Here is a 19966-nt window from a genome sequence, read left to right as displayed (position 1 = left end):
ATTCACTTTTACTGAATATAAAGGAAGCCTGAAAGACTCACCTGCATGCATGATGCACCACACCAATCATGACCAACTGCATAGCTGTAGTCAAGAATAATATATATGTATTTAAATATATTAGTAAATAGAACATAGATCATACACATATATAAGGGGCAAAGGTGCTCTTCTTGTTTCATACTTTCTGTTCCTTATATAGATGTAGTCGTTAGGTGGGCTTTACTACTGGTTCTACAGCCGTTACATTTTATGCTGGTTTATTTATGTCTGACCCTTCGTCGATATCCTGACCGAGTTCAGCCGACAGGCCGGGTCAGACGCATGGCCAGCTGGTTTCTACCAGAAAATGACAACTCCAAGGTTTTGGCATAAAGTTGACAAAATAGTTGATTAGCAATGACCGTGTCTAGCAAACAACATGTCATAACCATGGTCAGTGATTATGATCAGTATATTGATAGCCTTATTTATTATGTAAACAACAATTAGATCTTCACATACCAGTTTCCAGTGGTTATTTCTGCTATGTGTTTGTTTGCCACTTTTTTGTTTCCTCCACATCTTGTCAGGCTTTTATTGAAACGTATAATAACCATTTAAGTCATTGAATTGTGTAAACGAAAGCGAGGTTAAACTTTATCCAAAGGAGAGTTTTGGTGTTTGATAATGATTTTGCACGTGTGAAATCTATTAGAAGCCTTTGACACAGAAAATTTCCCAAATGATATGGTTCTTGACTACTATTATCACAAGTTTGTGTTCCGTGAGTGGAGTATCAAGCAGCAAAGGCCTCATTGAGAATTTGAGCTTGAGGAAGTAGAAGAAATAGAGGAACAGCATATTTATATTCGGACATGGAAGATGACCTCATTAAGTAGAGTTTAATATTTACTATATATTACAATGTATTTTATTGTGCTGGTGGCTGCTCAATCAATATACTATATTATAGTTAGACAGGATTTCGTTTAACTGAAGTATTGAACAAACTTAGATAGTTTACATAGTAAATTACATTTTTCACAAATAAACGTTTTACGATAAAATAAATATGAAAAAAACGTTTGAAATAACTTTTTCACAAATAACCATTTCTACTGCTACTAGCAATACTATTAACAGTTTGTGAAATAACTCTATGGTTTTTACCAAAAGTAAGCAGAATGGTTCTATTGTTCTTAACAAAAAAAGAGTAATAACTCTATTGATTTTAGCAGTAGTAAAACAAATATCTCTGTGGTTCTTTACAATAGTAAGTGGAATAACTCTATTGTTCATAACAAAATATCGTATATATTCTATTAGCACAGGATCTATGAATTAATGTCAGGCAGCACCATTGCTCAAGCGAGTGTGATGTGAGAAAGATGTATTGACACAGAAAGTTTCTCAAATAAATGGCTTTTGACTACTATTATCCCAAGTTTGTGTTCTGTGAGTGGAGTATCAAGCAGCAAAGGCCTCATTGAGAATTTGAGCTTGAGAAAGTATAGAAGAGATAGAGGAAAGACATATGTCTATTCGGACATGGAGGATGACGTTATCAAGTAGAGTTTAATATTTACTATATATTACAATGTATTTTATGGTACTAGTGGGTGCCCAATAAAATTACTATACAGTTAGATAGAAGCTCATTTAAATAAAGTGGCAAACAAACTTACATAGTTTATGGAATAAGTTAATAACTTAATAAGTTATGTGAATGTTTTTATAAGCAAAGTAAAAGCAGCTAACTTACAACAATTAGTGTTTGTATTTTAACAACTTTGAAGAAAAATACTTATAATCGGCTATAGCTACCATTATCATTGGCACTAGCAGTGTTCTAATCTGCAAGTCTTTACCTAAAACATTAGTATAACAAAAAAGAATGCCAGAAAATTAGTTTTAAACTCACAAACACCAGTGCAGATGGAAGAGCTTGTAAACCACCAGCCTAGCGCCCATCACTACACTTATAAGCATTCGTTTAGTCTTCTGTGCATCTAGTAAACTGGAGTTGTACTCTCCATGCCACCTTCAGTGATGTGTGACTATGGTAATTAAAATATGACTCTATCGATGACCTTGAGATGAATAAAAGCATTTTAACATATGCTAAGTATGGTACATTTGTTAGTAGACTCAGTTATTGTAGCGCTCAAATAAAAGCATTTTAGCATTTGTAGAATGCCTTTGTTATGCAACTTGGTTATTGCAGCGTGCAAACGCTAAATTATGTATAAGACTTTCAATCTACAGCTTTTAATGTTGAACCAGTGCACTTACGATCTCGATTACCATTCAACTGTTGATTGTCATACTAATTGACCATTACTCCACTACCATTCGACTTCAATTGGTTTGGCTTTTATAGAACTTTGTGTGCCAAATCAAGGCAGAGACAACCAAATGTTACAGTTGTTCTGATTCGCTACCGCAATTCACACTGCTTCACTAAATCACATACAGTTGTGTAAGGAATCCATAATAACCTTAAATTATATTAATTGTGAATTTTAGTGGTTATTTTATGTCATCATGACATATTGCTAGTTTGAGTCATGATAGTTGATTGATAGTTTGGCCGCATGAATGGTATTCACATACCATTCATGCTGCCTCACTAAATCAGATAGTTGTTTAGGGAATCCAAAACAACCTTAAATATTAACTGTGAATTTTAGTGGTTATTTTATGGCTTCATGACATATTGCTAGTATGAGTCATTACATTTATTAAATTATTAATAATGACATAATAAACACACTATATTATATAAATGTACAAACATGTGAGCATAGACATACTGCATAGTGCATAGGTAAAGTGAGCATATATAAAATTTATCTAGCATATATACAAGCACAGATGCACTGTATATACATACTACATAAGAAACAGTTCATAAATATACAAACCCATGAAAGTAAAACTACATAGAAAGTAGTAAAACCAGTATCACACTATAACAACAGAATAGCAACTTGCAGCGCAAGCTGTAAAAATGAACATGCTTGCTCATTGTAAAACTTTCAATTCCCACAGTGTGTAACTTGGAATATAACAAATATACAGACAAATAAATATACTAACATGAGCGCAAAGCTTAATACATTTCAGAAACAACTCATAATGTTAAAATGAACAGTTTGTGCGCATATCTCAATCAGGGCAGCGAATGAGACAAAATTCTCTCATTGAGAATGCAGCTAATGAGATGGCCAGATGAACACCTGAATGTATCCCAGCTGTTACTAAAAAAGAGAAACCAGAAACATACATAGTGTCTGTTGACACCCTGCAGTTATTATCTTAGTGTCTGTTGACACCCTGCAGTTATTATCTTAGTGTATGTTGACACCCTGCAGTTATTATCTTAGTGTCTGTCGACACCCTGCAGGTATTATCTTAGTGTCTGTTGACACCCTGCAGGTATTATCTTAGTGTCTGTTGACACCCTGCAGGTATTATCTATTATTCTCATCTCTAAATTCCAGGTAAAAGAAATACTTCCAAATTTTATCAACTATTAAAGTTACTGGTTCATTATATACTTTGTGACAGCTTTAAAATTACTTGTTTGAAGTGCAACTAAATGGTGCAACTTGAAGATATGATGTGCCTGAAAAATGGTGTTAAACTACGTACTTGTTATATTTGCAAAAGTTACTAACTTCACTAGACTTTAGAAGCTAAGGCTATTTAGAGTCGATAACCTTGTATGAGTTTACTCGAGTTACTCAATAAATACATAGTTCAGTGACGGTTAGCTTTGAAGGCCTGACCCAAGCATGTCACGTTAGTTCTCAATAAGCGAATAAATATGAGATCAGCTAATGCTGGATTATACAGCATTAATTGATCTCTAACTAATAATTTACAATAATCAGATATTACTATTGGCATAATGACATATTATTTGGCCCGAGTAGCAATACTGTATTTTTTGTAAATGCCTGTTGATTAGCGATAGATTATGGCTGTATATCTCATCAAATAGGCTTACTGGCTGCAACCGTAGCTATAAATAAAACTACTTGGGCATCTCTTGGTTTTTGCATAAAATTATTTTAGTTAGGTGAACAACTTGCTCATTACAGCATGACTGGGTTACTAAGTACTTTTGTCAAACCCGCTATAAAGGCTTGCTGAAATATTTATAAATTAGCCAAATGAACAAGAAATGACAATCTTTAAAAAGATTTGATTTAGAGTTGCATGAAAAAATTCAGATCATTAGTTGTCCTCCCTTACTTTATTTTGTCAGTTTTTGTTGATGGCGCCAAATAAAGTAGCTTTTCCTTCTTCAGCTAGTTTTTCAAGAAGACTCCAGTCTATTGCCGCTTCTGCCATTTTATTCAAGTCCTGTAGAGTTCCCTTCTTATCCTTACTGCTCCACTCTCTCTCAAGCTATAAATAATAATAACTACTAAAAGACAACACTTCAATAATACAGTCTTCATCTTAGCCTTTTTTCCACTACAATATGTAGGGTAGCAAGCACTAGCCCATGATTTAACAAGCTAAAAGACTTCATTAGCTGCAAAGACAATCTTATTTATATAAAAAAGTAATCATAAGGTTATTGAAGTCAGTCTGTAAATCAAATTCAAATTTACACTGTCAGATGGCAAGGTTATAGTTAATAAAAATATTATTGTATTTTATGAAAGTAATCAAAAATTTGTAGACGACGATATAAGAGTGTTAACTTTGTTAAGGTCAAGCGCCTTCCCTTAACTGGCTACTGCAATCCACCCCTGTTTCACGCAGAGAAAGAGTGTATGAGTTCAAAGTGAATAAGTTTGTATTTGATTGTAAGCGCCACAATAAGTGTACAACAGAGACATTCACAACTCCACTGGGAGCCAGGCCCATCTTGCCAAGTCACTCAATTTACTACCATAGAAAAAGAAGGTGGATATGTACAAAACAAGTAAAAACATAGCACACGGTCGATTAAAAAGCGTCGATTAAAGCGTCGCCGATTAAAAACGTACAGAGTAATAGGAAGTAAGCATATACAACAGACAGAGGAGACGAATCATGATATTTAAAAGGACAAGACAGTATAAGGCATATATATGTAGCCTGTAGGAGTAAATAAAGTAAATGCAACGTCCGCCACACCGTACTATCAGCGGCTGTTAATAAATGTAGTAAGGATAATGATATATAAGTGTTACCTTACTATCAGTGGTTGTTATTAAATGTAGTAAGGATAATGATATGTAAGTGTTACCTTACTATCAGAGGTTGTTATTAAATGTAGTAAGGATAATGATATATAAGTGTTACTTTACTGTCAGAGGCTGTTATTAAATGTAGTAAGGATAATGATCTGTAAGTGTTACCTTACTATCAGTGGTTGTTATTAAATGTAGTAAAGACAATGATATATAGTGTAAGTGTTACCTTACAGTCAGAGGCTGTTAATAAATGTAGTAAGGATAATGATATATAAGTGTTACCTTACTATCAGTGGTTGTTATTAAATGTAGTAAGGATAATGATATGTAAGTGTTACCTTACTATCAGAGGTTGTTATTAAATGTAGTAAGAATAATGATATATAAGTGTTACTTTACTGTCAGAGGCTGTTATTAAATGTAGTAAGGATAATGATCTGTAAGTGTTACCTTACTATCAGTGGTTGTTATTAAATGTAGTAAAGACAATGATATATAGTGTAAGTGTTACCTTACAGTCAGAGGCTGTTAATAAATGTAGTAAGGATAATGATATGCAAGTGTTACCTTACTATCAGTGGTTGTTATTAAATGTAGTAAGGATAATGATATATAAGTGTTACCTTACTATCAGTGGTTGTTATTAAATGTAGTAAGGACAATGATATATAAGTGTTACCTTACTGTCAGAGGTTTTTATTAAATTTAGTAAGGTCAGTGATATATAAGCAAACTGCAGGCGTTGCCCGGGTAATAAAAGCCTTTGCACAGAAAATTTGCTTTTATTTAACATATATCAATAGTTACCATGCTGACTTTCAAACTTCATATCATGCAAAAAGTGTTTAAAAAAATTTGCAGTTTAAAAAAATTAATAAAAAAATGAAACGACTGTAAAAGTTTTTAAACTTTGTCGAACAACTGTAACTTTTAAACTTCATATTATGAGGAAAATTTTTTGTGCAAGTCAAACAAATAGAAAACAAAATGAAACGTCTATAAAAGAGTCTAAATGTAAATGTGAAAAATTAGCTTATAATAGCTAAATTAAGTTGGTTTTGCTGCGATTACAGTAAAAGATGATTTGGTAGTAATGCAATTAATACGAACTAAAAAAACAAAATAAAAATCAACACTGTGTTTAATTAGTATTAACAGTTAGTGCATAGAAGTGTGTGTGTTTATAGAAAAGTTACTGCTTTAGCGGAAGCTATCCATCAAAACATTAAGTACGGCGACACTGGTACCTGTCGATACTGTTACAAACAGAAAAATTGAAATGTCTTTGTCTAGTACTTTGTCTGCTGACGGAGAGAGATCGTAGAAGCTATTCCTACTCAAGATAATACAATTTTTTGCATGAAGAATATTAGCCGTTACCGATTTAGCAATCAAACTTTACATAAAACCAAAAATAGAAGTGTAGCGACACATTTGAAATTGAAATTGTACAGTTAAAAATTACGGAGTAGAAAAAAAGGTAATGGTATCAGAAAATTAACTTTAAACAATTTAAAAAATAGCAAATGCAGAAAGTAACATTAGTTAACAATCAAAAGTTCACATTTGGTGTGTGCATACGAGAGTTAAATGCATGGTTTTAAGCAGCTTGCAGTTGTAATCTCCGTGAGTACAATTCCCGTACGCAGGAATCTTTTCATTCCAAGATTTCAATAGCTAGAACTAGACATCATGAAGGACACGCAAGCTTTGATATCTATATATATATGTATGTATATATATATATATATATATATATAAATTGTTTCCTCACCCCAGATACCCCATATGGGTGGTAAATTCTGCTCTAACTCGGGTCTTCTACCAGAAACCTAGGAGTTTGAGCACTCGCCTCAAAATCTTAGCTGTTCCCAATAGCGCACTTTTCTGCAACTCACCTGAGTTGATTGTTGTCGGTATTTGGGCAAGCCACATTTTATGCGCCGGTATTATTGCGCCCAGTGCCCCAATGACTACTGGGATTACAGTTGTTCTTACATTCCAGCCCTTTTCAATTTTTTCTCCAAGAGGGAGATATCTCTCTACCTTTTCTTTTTCTTTGCTGGCTATATTGTAGTCATTGGGTACTGCTATATCTATTATAGTAGCCCTCTTGTTCTCCTTGTCTACCACCACTATATCTGGTTGGTTTGCTAGGACATGCTTGTCAGTTTGGATGTAGAAGTCCCAGAGGATCTTAGCGCGGTCATTTTCATTCACCCTACCAGGAGCTTCCCACCAGTGTTGTGGTTTATTAAGGCCATACTCATCACATAGACTTCTACAGTATACACAATACCTGCGACATGATTATGCCGCTCAGTGTATGCGTTCCCTGCTAGCTGCTTGCATCCATTGATGATGTGTTGGATGGTCTCAGGTGCATCTTTGCACAGTCTGCATCTAGGATCGTCTCTAGTGTGATAGATTTTTGTATGGCGTTGCCTTGTTAGGAGCACTTGCTCCTGGGCTGCCATGATTAGCGACTCTGTATTGGCCGTTAGGTTTCCTTTGTTCAGCCACATATATGTCTGGTGAAGATCGCCAACCTTTGATATTTGTTGGTGGTAAGCACCATGAAGAGGTTTCGTGTGCCAGTCAATTTCCTCATCATCAGGGCGTAGGTCCGTTGTAAGAGCAGTCGATTGAAATTCAGCTAGCAACTTATCTGAGATGGCCATGGAGGCTGCATATGCTTTGATGCTTTGCTCCTCCTCTTTCACTGTCTGCTGTGCACTTTTGAGTCCCCTACCGCCATCTTTTCTATCAAGATACAATCTAGTAGTATCAGATTTTAGTGGAGTGCTCCATGCATGGTCAGCAGTTTACGAGTTGCTATATCTGTTTCTTTGATGGCTTCCTCAGTCCACTTTATTATGCCTGCTGGATATCTTATTACTGGCAGTGCAAAGGTATTTATTGCCATGACTTGGTTCTTGGCATTGAGCTGGCTCCGTAAGACCTGCCGAAGGCGTTTTTTGTATTCGGTAATGGCTTTGGGACGTACCTCGGCTTCGTGGTTGATGTTGCTTTGCATAATCCCCAAATATTTGTACCCTTCTTCTATATCTTTGATGGTACCATTTGGCATTCTGAGGCCAACTGTGAGCATAGAATGGCCTTTCTTAAGAATTAGCCTTCCACATTTCTCAATACCGAAAGTCATTCCGATGTCCTTGCTGTATACCTGAGTGAGGTGTATTAGCGAATCAATGTCCCTTTCTTTGTTAGCGTACAGCGTGATGTCATCCATGTAGAAGAGGTGGTTTATCTTGGTGCCACTCTTAAACTGGTACTCATATTGAGTCTCCTCCAGCATATTGCTTAGAGGGTTTAGGCATATGCAGAAGAGCAGCGGTGATAAGGAGTCACCTTGATAGATGCCTCGCTTAATTTGTACACTCGCCAGCTTTTTGCCATTAGCCTCCAGTTCTGTCTTCCATTTGGTCATTGACATTTTGATGAATGCCACAAGAGCAGGGTGAACATTGTACATACTGAGGCACTCAAGTATCCAACTATGGGGAATTGAGTCATAGGCCTTTTTGTAGTCAATCCAAGCCATGGCAAGATTGGTTTGCCTTCTCCTGCTGTCTTGACAGACTGTCCGATCTACCAGTAACTGATGTTTAGCTCCTCGGGTGTTGCGCCCAATTCATTTCTGAGCACTGGTCATATAGTGACTCATGTGCTCTTCCAGTTTGTCTGCAACTATTCCTGAGAGCGGTTTCCAAGTGGTGGGCAAGCACGTTATTGGTCGATAGTTTTTGGGAATCGGCCCCTGCTTTGAATCTTTTATCAGAAGTACAGTTCGTCCTTTGGTCAGCCATTCTGGATGGTCACCTTGTTCTATTAGGCATTTCATCTGCTTAGCTATTCTAGTGTGAAGTGATGTCAATTTCTTTAACCAGAAGGCTTGAATATTGTCATGGCCAGGTGCTGCCTAGTTCTTCATACGCTGCACTCTGCACTTAATGTCCTCTTTGCTGATGGTGAGTCCTTGCTGAGCCACAGTGTGTTGTTGGCTCTCTTTAAGCCTCTTCAGCCAATTTGCAGTGGTGTTATGAGTAGTCTCTTTCTCCCAGATGTCCTTCCAGAACTTTGAAGTGCTAGATCGGGGAGGCTCAGACATTGGCCTCTGCAGTTTGCCTTTGAACTGGGAATACACTCTAGATGGATTATTGATGAACAGTTTGTTCATTCTCTTGTTATCCCGCTCTTTGGTGTACCGCTTCAGTCGTGCCGAGAGTGCTACTAGCTGCTGTTTGGCAGATTCTAGAGCTTCTATTGTGGCATCCCTTTTTGGACGCTCCAAAATGTGGTTAGATCTCTCACTGAGCCTACTAACTTTCTTGCGCAAGTCCTTGATCTTATTTTGTAGCCTCAGCTGCCAGGATGGAATGGCTTGAAGCCTTGTTGACATTGGCTTAATATCTATCTCCTCCGAGATGACGGTTGCTGTACTGTAGATTAAGGCATTAGTCTCACTGATTGATCCATATATCCATATTTATATATATATATATATTTATATATATATATATACATTATATTTATACACTCTGTATATATATACATTGTATATATATACAGATAGGCATGCAACTTATATAACTGGATAGGTTAGTTGCTAGATATGATAACCTAACGACTTTTAGAAACCTGTGCATACACTGTGATAATCTTTCTCAGTTTTCGTTTTCTTTAAAATTCTAAAGTTTGATTGGACAAGTTTTTATCTCGCGTCTTTTTTCAGTTATTTTTAGCTCCTAACACAAAGTTTTATGAATATCACTAACTTTTCCTTCTCAATAGATGATTGTGAAGTTTAACAGTGTACCAACCTCACTCAACCTGTTGCTACTTGTCAGATTTAGATAGTAGATGTTCTTGAACCTTTCAATAGTCTTCCTATCCTTCCCAATTTCCTTAAGAGCAGCATTGATAGTCCTACCACTCTTAACTTGTTCATGTACAGTTGTGAATAACTCAATCACCTGCTTGATACTGGTCACTGTAAATGTAGATGCAGCCTAATAACATTTCAACAGGGGAAATGAGTTGGATGTATTACAGTTGTACTGTAGTAGAATCTACTCAATCAGCAGCATTTGTTTCTCAAAAATAGGCCAAAGTATTTATCATACTATCTGAATGCTACATGATGTACTTATACTCATCAATAGACAAAGTAATACCAACTTCTAAATCTCAAGTGTCTGTTTATTTAAACTTAAACCATAACTGTCACGAACAACTTTTATCGTACTTACTAGGTAAATCAGACACTCTGATTCCGATTTTGTACTCAAAATAAAGATTAGTCCACTAATTTTCAGAGTAATGAAGGCTTTTTAATAGCGTTTTAATATCGGTCTCTAAAACAACACGATCGGCATAACAAGCTCCGCCCATAAATACGTGACGTAACCTAGCTTTTTAGGAACAGAAGTTACGTAGGGATGTTTGGACCGATTTAGAATAATGGAGATGGGTGTGTTAAAATCCATTAATATCTAAATTTAGCCTTAAAAATAATATCAGTCTTTTCTGAAAGGAAGATAAGCTATTTTGCATTGCACATTTAAAAAAGCGCGATAACAACGCTAGTTTCTGATAAAACCGCGCTTTTTGAGCTCATTCTTCTCGGCGTTCAGCCCATTTAAACGTCATGTAACAAGCTACAAGCAATTTTAAATAGTTTATATACCCTTCATGAAAAATTGAAATTATTTTACAGGCTGGATTTAGATAATAATGGGGTTTAAGACACCCATCTCTATTATTCTAAATCAGACTAAACATTTCTAACTTCCGTTTCTGAAAAAGCTAGGTTTCGTCACATATTTATGGGTGGAGCTCGTAATGCCGATTGCGTTGTTTTCGAAACGGGTATTGAAACACTTTAAAAAAGCCTAAATGACTTTGAAGGTTAGTGGACTAACCTTTATTTTGAGTCCAAAATCGGAATTAGCGTGTCTGATTTACCTAGTAAATACGATAAAAGTTGTTTGTGACAGTTATAGTTTAATACTTGACACATGTAGTACCTGGTATAAACATAATCGGTACTTCAGTACTTGAGAAGCTGTTTATTGTGACCGAGTAAAGAAAAAAACTTGTAAGCTATTCATAGTAACGATCCTATGATACAATTACTAGCATGGTTTTATTTTCTGCTATAATCTCACCTACTTTTTATTTCGTAGAAGGAAGTAAACGTTCTAGAAACTTGCTTACAAAAGATAATGTGCAACACTATAAAACATTTGCGTGCTTTTTGACAATGATAAAACATTCAATACATTCAAGTAGCCATCAAGCAAAGTTGATTGTATAAAATCAGTTGAACTAAAAAAAGAGCTGTGAACTTAGTTGACCTTACTTGAATATTATATGAAGCAAAATGAGCAAACTAAAGTGATGTTAGAGTACTGAGCTCTTTTTGTTTGCAAAACTGACCGATGTTATAATAGATTTAGAAAACGACGAGCAGTGTTACGAGCCACTATTATAGGCAGCATTTTACAAGTCACTACAATAGGCCGCAATCTACAAGCAGCGACATAAGGCAGCACTCTACAAGTAACTAAAATTGGCAGCAGTCTACAAGTCACTATAATAGACAGCACTTTACAAGTCACTATAATAGTCAACACTCTGCAAGTCACTATAAAAGGCAGCAATATACAAGTCAGTATAATAGACAGCACTATACAAGTCAATATAATAGTCAACACTCTACAAGTCACCATAAAAGGCAGCAATATTCAAGTCACTATAATAGACAGCACTTTACAAGTCACTATAATAAGCAGCAATCTACAAACAGCATCGCTAGGCAGCAAAATGATCTCTACATACCTCTGCTGAGTTTACTCAACTTGCTGGTAGAGCTGAGCACAGGTGCCTTATCTAAACCTCTTGAATCTACTTGTTCAACATCTCCTCCTGAAACAATTGTTGTGTTCTTTGCTTGAAACATTTATATTGAAGTAATTTATGCATTTCAATGTTCAAACACTAAAGATGCCAGTACAAATTCTACTCCTGCTTGTACCAAAATCATTTTGACATTGGTATGCATGTCAAATTGAAATTTTGACATTTCAATTTTGAAATTTCAATTTGACCAGTTTGTGCGTCACCTCTATTTGATGGCTACCATACAGGAAAGATTGAAAAATAGAGCACGGTGGCATTCAATTAGAAGTTTCATGGTATATTCCTGTTTGTACATATGCTAAAGACCAACCCTAACCTACATTAGCAACATAAGTTAGAGACGCACTTGGTGTAAGCTAACTCACTTGATGTTATGATGGTTTTAGAGTCTCCAGCAGAAATAGTAAAGGGTAAAACTAAAGCTCCAAGTTGTACAGCATCAGTGTATTCAAATCCATCTGCACAATTAAATTTGTGACATAATATGAGTAGCATTAGATCAGATCGTGTCTACAGAATACATCATGTTTACAGAGACTCTGTCCACATAATACTTCCTCTTCAGGCTTGTAAAAACAATTCAGGTTTGTCTCTGCTGATGTGCAATTGACAATAAACCAGCAGTAGTGCCATACTCGTTGTCACTGGCTAGTCAGTATTGCTACTCAGGCAGTGCCTACTCAGCACAAAGGGTAGCTACATATGCTGGTACAAATGCTGCTCGACTTCTGTGTAAAGGCTCCTTTATTTTTTACACCATAAACAACGGTGAGTTGTTCAAGTGCCTTACACTAGACTAGCATTTTCTAATGTGTTGATTGAAACAGAGACAGCAAATGCAGAGTGAAAGGTCGCTAAAGGTTGTTTTCTAGAAATGCCAAAAATAAATTGAAACCTAAAACTTTAATTTTAAGGTCATAGGTTCCCGTTTACTCAATACTTGTTTAGTAATAAGTAACGAGATGGTACTGACTTTTAGATTTGACTGAATCAACTCTAAAAGTCAGCACCATCTCATTTCTATAATGTAAAAATTTCGACTGATGCTGAGGTAGCCAACATAACTGTAGAACATCTGACTTCAACTAGCTCTATCCAGATCGTCCAGAGTAAAGATGGTCTTTATAGTTTATACTAGTTGTTGGTGGGAGCACTTGGTGTAGCTAATGACATTAACCAGAATCAGAGACTTGTAAAATTGGTTCAAGATTACAGTCAGCAAAGTATACTAGCCTTGAGATGAGATTACGCATTCATATCCAGTTGTATTTTCTACTTCTCTAGTGAACTCCCCGACTGTCCGAGAACTGTCAAACATGAAGATAGACCGCCGTCCTTTCACAAGGAGTTTAACTGTACTGCCTTCAACCTTGGCTAGAATGAATGTATAAATAAGAATCAGCTGGTGCATGCTAATGAACCTATGAACATGTATGACAGGAGCTTTTGTGCTCCAGACTAACTGAAATGAAGAACATAGGAAATAACAGATGCTCTATACAGTTTTGATTGGCCATGAATCATTACCGGAATGTCTGTGAAGTAATAAATTATAAGTATATGAGTTACTATTAGCTGTTTGAATATAAATTATGAATATATGAGTTACTATTAGCTGTTGATTATAAACTATGAGTATATGAGTTACTATTAGCTGTTTGATTATAAATTATGAGTATATGAGTTACTATTAGCTGTTTGATTATAAATTATGAGTATACGAGTTACTATTAGCTGTTTGATTATAATTTATGAGTATATGAGTTACTATTAGCAGTTTGATTATAAATTATGAGTATATGAGTTACTATTAGCTGTTTGATTATAAATTATGAGTATATGAGTTACTATTAGCTGTTTGATTATAAATTATGAGTATATGAGTTACTATTAGCTGTTTGATTATAAATTATGAGTATATGAGTTACTATTAGCTGTTTGATTATAAATTATGAGTATATGAGTTACTATTAGCTGTTTGATTATAAATTATGAGTATACGAGTTACTATTAGCTGTTTGATTATAATTTATGAGTATATGAGTTACTATTAGCAGTTTGATTATAAATTATGAGTATATGAGTTACTATTAGCTGTTTGATTATAAATTATGAGTATATGAGTTACTATTAGCTGTTTGATTATAAATTATGAGTATATGAGTTACTATTAGCTGTTTGATTATAAATTATGAGTATATGAGTTACTATTAGCTGTTTGATTATAAATTATGAGTATATGAGTTACTATTAGCAGTTTGATTATAAATTATGAGTATATGAGTTACTATTAGCTGTTTGATTATAAATTATGAGTATATGAGTTACTATTAGCTGTTTGATTATAAATTATGAGTATATGAGTTACTATTAGCTGTTTGATTATAAATTATGAGTATATGAGTTACTATTAGCTGTTTGATTATAAATTATGAGTATATGAGTTACTATTAGCAGTTTGATTATAAATTATGAGTATATGAGTTACTATTAGCTGTTTGATTATAAATTATGAGTATATGAGTTACTATTAGCTGTTTGATTATAAATTATGAGTATATGAGTTACTATTAGCTGTTTGATTATAAATTATGAGTATATGAGTTACTATTAGCTGTTTGATTATAAATTATGAGTATATGAGTTACTATTAGCTGTTTGATTATAAATTATGAATATATGAGTTACTATTAGCTGTTTGATTATAAATTATGAGTATACGAGTTACTATTAGCTGTTTGATTATAAATTATGAGTATACGAGTTACTATTAGCTGTTTAATTATAAATTATGAACATGTGAGTTACTATTAGCGGTTGGATTATAATATATGAGTATATGAGTTACTATTAGCTGTTTGATTATAAATTATGAGTATATGAGTTACTATTAGCTGTTTGATTATAAATTATGAGTATAGGAGTTACTATTAGCTGTTTGATTATAAATTATGAGTATATGCGTTACTATTAGCTGTTTGATTATAAATTATGAGTATATGAGTTACTATTAGCTGTTTGATTATAAATTATGAGTATATGAGTTACTATTAGCTGTTTGATTATAAATTATGAGTATATGAGTTACTATTAGCTGTTTGAATATAAATTATGAGTATATGAGTTACTATTAGCTGTTTGATTATAAATTATGAGTATATGAGTTACTATTAGCTGTTTGATTATAAATTATGAGTATATGAGTTACTATTAGCTGTTTGATTATAAATTATGAGTATATGAGTTACTATTAGCTGTTTGAATATAAATTATGAGTATATGAGTTACTATTAGCTGTTTGATTATAAATTATGAGTATATGAGTTACTATTAGCTGTTTGAATATAAATTATGAGTATATGAGTTACTATTAGCTGTTTGATTATAAATTATGAGTATATGAGTTACTATTAGCTGTTTGATTATAAACTATGAGTATACGAGTTACTATTAGCTGTTTGATTATAAATTATGTGTATATGAGTTACTATTAGCTGTTTGATTATAAACTATGAGTATACGAGTTACTATTAGCTGTTTGATTATAAATTATGAATATATGAGTTACTATTAGCTGTTTGATTATAAATTATGAGTATATGCATTACTATTAGCTGTTTGAGTATAAATTATGAGTATATGAGTTACTATTAGCTGTTTGATTATAAATTATGAGTATATGAGTTACTATTAGCTGTTTGAATATAAATTATGAGTATATGAGTTACTATTAGCTGTTTGAGTATAAATTATGAGTATATGAGTTACTATTAGCAGTTTGATTATAAATTATGAGTATATGAGTTACTATTAGCTGTTTGATTATAAATTATGAATATACGAGTTACTATTAGCTGTTTGATTATAAATTATGTGTATATGAGTTACTATTAGCTGTTTGATTATAAACTATGAGTATACGAGTTACTATTAGCTGTTTGATTATAAATTATGAATATATGAGTTACTATTAGCTGTTTGATTATAAATTATGAGTATATGAGTTACTATTAGCTGTTTGATTATAAATTATGAGTATATGAGTTACTATTAGCTGTTTGATTATAAATTATGAATATATGAGTTACTATTTGCTGTTTGATTATAAACTATGAATATATGAGTTACTATTAGCTGTTTGATTATAAATTATGAGTATATGCGTTACTATTAGCTGTTTGATTATAAATTATGAATATATGAGTTACTATTAGCTGTTTGATTATAAATTATGAATATATGAGTTACTATTAGCTGTTTGATTATAAATTATGAGTATATGCATTACTATTAGCTGTTTGAGTATAAATTATGAGTATATGAGTTACTATTAGCTGTTTGATTATAAATTATGAGTATATGAGTTACTATTAGCTGTTTGATTATAAATTATGAATATATGAGTTACTATTAGCTGTTTGATTATAAATTATGAGTATATGCATTACTATTAGCTGTTTGAGTATAAATTATGAGTATATGAGTTACTATTAGCTGTTTGATTATAAATTATGAGTATATGAGTTACTATTAGCTGTTTGAATATAAATTATGAGTATATGAGTTACTATTAGCTGTTTGATTATAAATTATGAGTATACGAGTTACTATTAGCTGTTTGATTATAAATTATGAGTATAGGAGTTACTATTAGCTGTTTGATTATAAATTATGAGTATATGAGTTACTATTAGCTGTTTGATTATAAATTATGAGTATATGAGTTACTATTAGCTGTTTGATTATAAATTATGTGTATATGAGTTACTATTAGCTGTTTGATTATAAACTATGAGTATACGAGTTACTATTAGCTGTTTGATTATAAATTATGAGTATATGCGTTACTATTAGCTGTTTGATTATAAATTATGAGTATATGAGTTACTATTAACTGTTTGATTATAAATTATGAGTATATGAGTTACTATTAGCTGTTTGATTATAAATTATGAATATATGAGTTACTATTAACTGTTTGATTATAAGTTATGAGTATATGAGTTACTATTAGCTGTTTGATTATAAATTATGAGTATAGGAGTTACTATTAGCAGTTTGATTATAAATTATGAGTATATGAGTTACTATTAGCTGTTTGATTATAAACTATGAGTATATGAGTTACTATTAGCCGTTCGATCATGTATTTTGCTAATTTAGTCAAAACTGAGGTGCCAATCAGAAATTACTTGTCCCACATTCAAATTTTCATAGAGAGCACTTTATGTAAATCTGCTCTCAAAAAGATTTACTATATTATGTTTACCTTCATGTTTGGAGATCTGTGTATTTGATGGACCAGGTTGTACTTGATCAAAGAGGTGAACAGGAGAAGCCCGTTTCCTGTTTAGCACTGTTCGACTAACATCATATTTGTTAGCACTGTTGGGAATGCTTGAGTCGTCTTGTAAAAAAGATGCGAATGGTGCCTGAGGTGAATGACACCCAACTGATATCTCTACCGTAGAGGGGACAGTTGCTGCAATTTTATCAGGGATGCTCAATGGAGAGTATTCTCTACTGGCTGCTGTTGTTGAGTGAGAAACTATTCTTGCTGAGCTAGAATAATTCATGGGAAGGTAAGTGGGGTGTGTGCAAACAGGAGGGACATAGTTGGTGTTATAAGATAAGTTAAGTGGAATCGCTGGAACGGGCAGAGCCAATGAAGATAGATCAATATGAGACGAAGTGAAGTCATTTCCTGATAAAAAGTCAGCATTTTGAAAAGTATTCTGGGAGCAAGCACTGAATGTATCTTGGTCACTGGATAAGATATTCTGGAGAGACCGTTCTGTGGGTTGAAAAGAATATGTCTCAAGGAGTTGCAATTCTGAGGGTTGCGGCGTTCTTAGCTGTCGGGGGAAATTATGTAATTCAGGAGAGTGGGCCATATGTCTGAAAACATATGACATTCTATTATTTGCATGATCCAGTGATGTCATCCCTTTATCATCCTGCACCATAAGTGATGCAAGTCTATTCTCTGGTGCTATGGATTCCAATACACATTTCAATGTATCTGCTTTTCCTGACTGACCAGCATAGTGTAGTGATGTCATTCCTTTGTGATCCTGCACCATAAGTGATGCATGTCTATTCTCTAGTGCTATGGATTCTAGCACATATTTCATTGTATCTCTATCTCCTGACTGACTAGCATAGTGTAGTGATGTCATTCCTCTATTATCCTTCACCATAAGTAATACATGTCTATTCTCTGGAGCTATGGATTCCAGTACATATTTCACTCTATCTGCACCTTCTGGCTGACTAGCATAGTGTAGCGGTGTCATCCCTTCATTATCCTGCACCATGAGTAATGCATGTCTATTCTCTGGTGCTATGGATTCCAGTACATATTTCACTGTATCTGCATCTCCTAACTGACTAGCATAGTGTAGTGATGTCATTCCTTCATTATCCTTCACCGTAAGTAATGCATGTCTATTTTCTGGTTCTATGGATTCAAGTACATATTTCACTGTATCTGCATCTCCTAACTGACTAGCATAGTGTAGTGATGCCATTCCTCTATTATCCTGCACCATCAGTAATGCATGTCTATTTTCTGGTGCTATGGATTCAAGTACATATTTCACTGTATCTGCATCTTTCAACTGACTAGCATAGTGTAGTGATGTCATTCCTTCATTGTCCTGCACCATAAGTAATGCATGTCTATTCTCTGGTGCTATGGATTCCAGTACATATTTCACTGTATCTGCATCTCCTAACTGACTAGCATAGTGTAGTGATGTCATTCCTTCATTATCCTTCACCGTAAGTAATGCATGTCTATTTTCTGGTTCTATGGATTCAAGTACATATTTCACTGTATCTGCATCTCCTAACTGACTAGCATAGTGTAGTGATGCCATTCCTCTATTATCCTGCACCATCAGTAATGCATGTCTATTTTCTGGTGCTATGGATTCAAGTACATATTTCACTGTATCTGCATCTTTCAACTGACTAGCATAGTGTAGTGATGTCATTCCTTCATTGTCCTGCACCATAAGTAATGCATGTCTATTCTCTGGTGCGATGGATTCCAGTACATATTTCATTGTATCTGTACTTCCTGACTGACTAGCATAGTGTAGTGATGCCTTTCTTTTATTATCCTGTACCATAAGTAATGCATGTCTGCTCTCTGGTGCTATGGATTCCAGTACATATTTCACTGTATCTGCATCTCCTGACCGACTAGCATGGTGTAGGGATGTCATTCCTTCATTATTCTGTACCATAAGTAATGCATGTCTATTCTTTGGTGCTAAGGATTCCAGTACATATTGCAATGTATCTGCATCTCCTGACCAACTAGCATGGTGTAGTGATGTCATTCCTTCATTATCCTTCACCATAAGTAATGCATGTCTATTCTCTGGTGCTATGGATTTCAGTACATATTTCACTGTATTTGCATCTCCTGACCGACTAGCATGGTGTAGTGATGTCATTCTTTCATTATCCTGTACCATAAGTAATGAATGTCTATTCTCTGGTGCGATGGATTCTAGCACATATTCTACTGTATCTGCATCTCTTGACCAACTAGCATAGTGCAGCGGTGTCCTTCCTGCATTGTCCTGCACCATAATTACATTATGTCTATCCTTCAACTGAATGCTGTTCAAAATGCACATGAACAGCAATTTGTCATATCCAACAGCTCGATGAAGGAAACTCACTCCATCTTCAAACTTGCTTTGAACAATCAAACAACGTTTTGCTTCTGAAACACCTTTTAAGAACCTGCTCAGGTCTGTGACTGTTAAATGAGAAAACCTGTACTCTCTGTCTGTGTATGCTTTGAGGAGATTGTACAGCAGCTCTTC

General features: G+C 34.1%; 1 protein-coding gene across 1 annotated transcript in view; it reads right to left on the bottom strand.

Annotated features, from left to right (window-relative positions):
* Positions 1 to 3143: 3143 nt before the first annotated feature.
* The window catches only part of LOC137388070 (uncharacterized), a 162197-nt gene continuing 145374 nt past the window's right edge, over positions 3144 to 19966 (bottom strand). The window contains exons 6-8 of the mRNA XM_068074585.1: positions 10022 to 10191; positions 4243 to 4398; positions 3144 to 3242 (exon numbers count right to left, since the gene is read on the bottom strand). Coding sequence (XP_067930686.1) covers positions 4252 to 4398; positions 10022 to 10191 — 317 coding nt within the window. The 3' untranslated portion in view covers positions 3144 to 3242; positions 4243 to 4251. The remainder of the gene's footprint in view (positions 3243 to 4242; positions 4399 to 10021; positions 10192 to 19966) is intronic.

The sequence above is a fragment of the Watersipora subatra genome, chromosome 2 (assembly GCF_963576615.1).
Source record: "Watersipora subatra chromosome 2, tzWatSuba1.1, whole genome shotgun sequence".
NCBI classification, from domain to species: Eukaryota; Metazoa; Bryozoa; class Gymnolaemata; order Cheilostomatida; family Watersiporidae; genus Watersipora; species Watersipora subatra.
The sequence above is the reverse complement of the archived record's forward strand: the minus strand, read 5'-3'. Positions and strand labels throughout refer to the sequence as shown.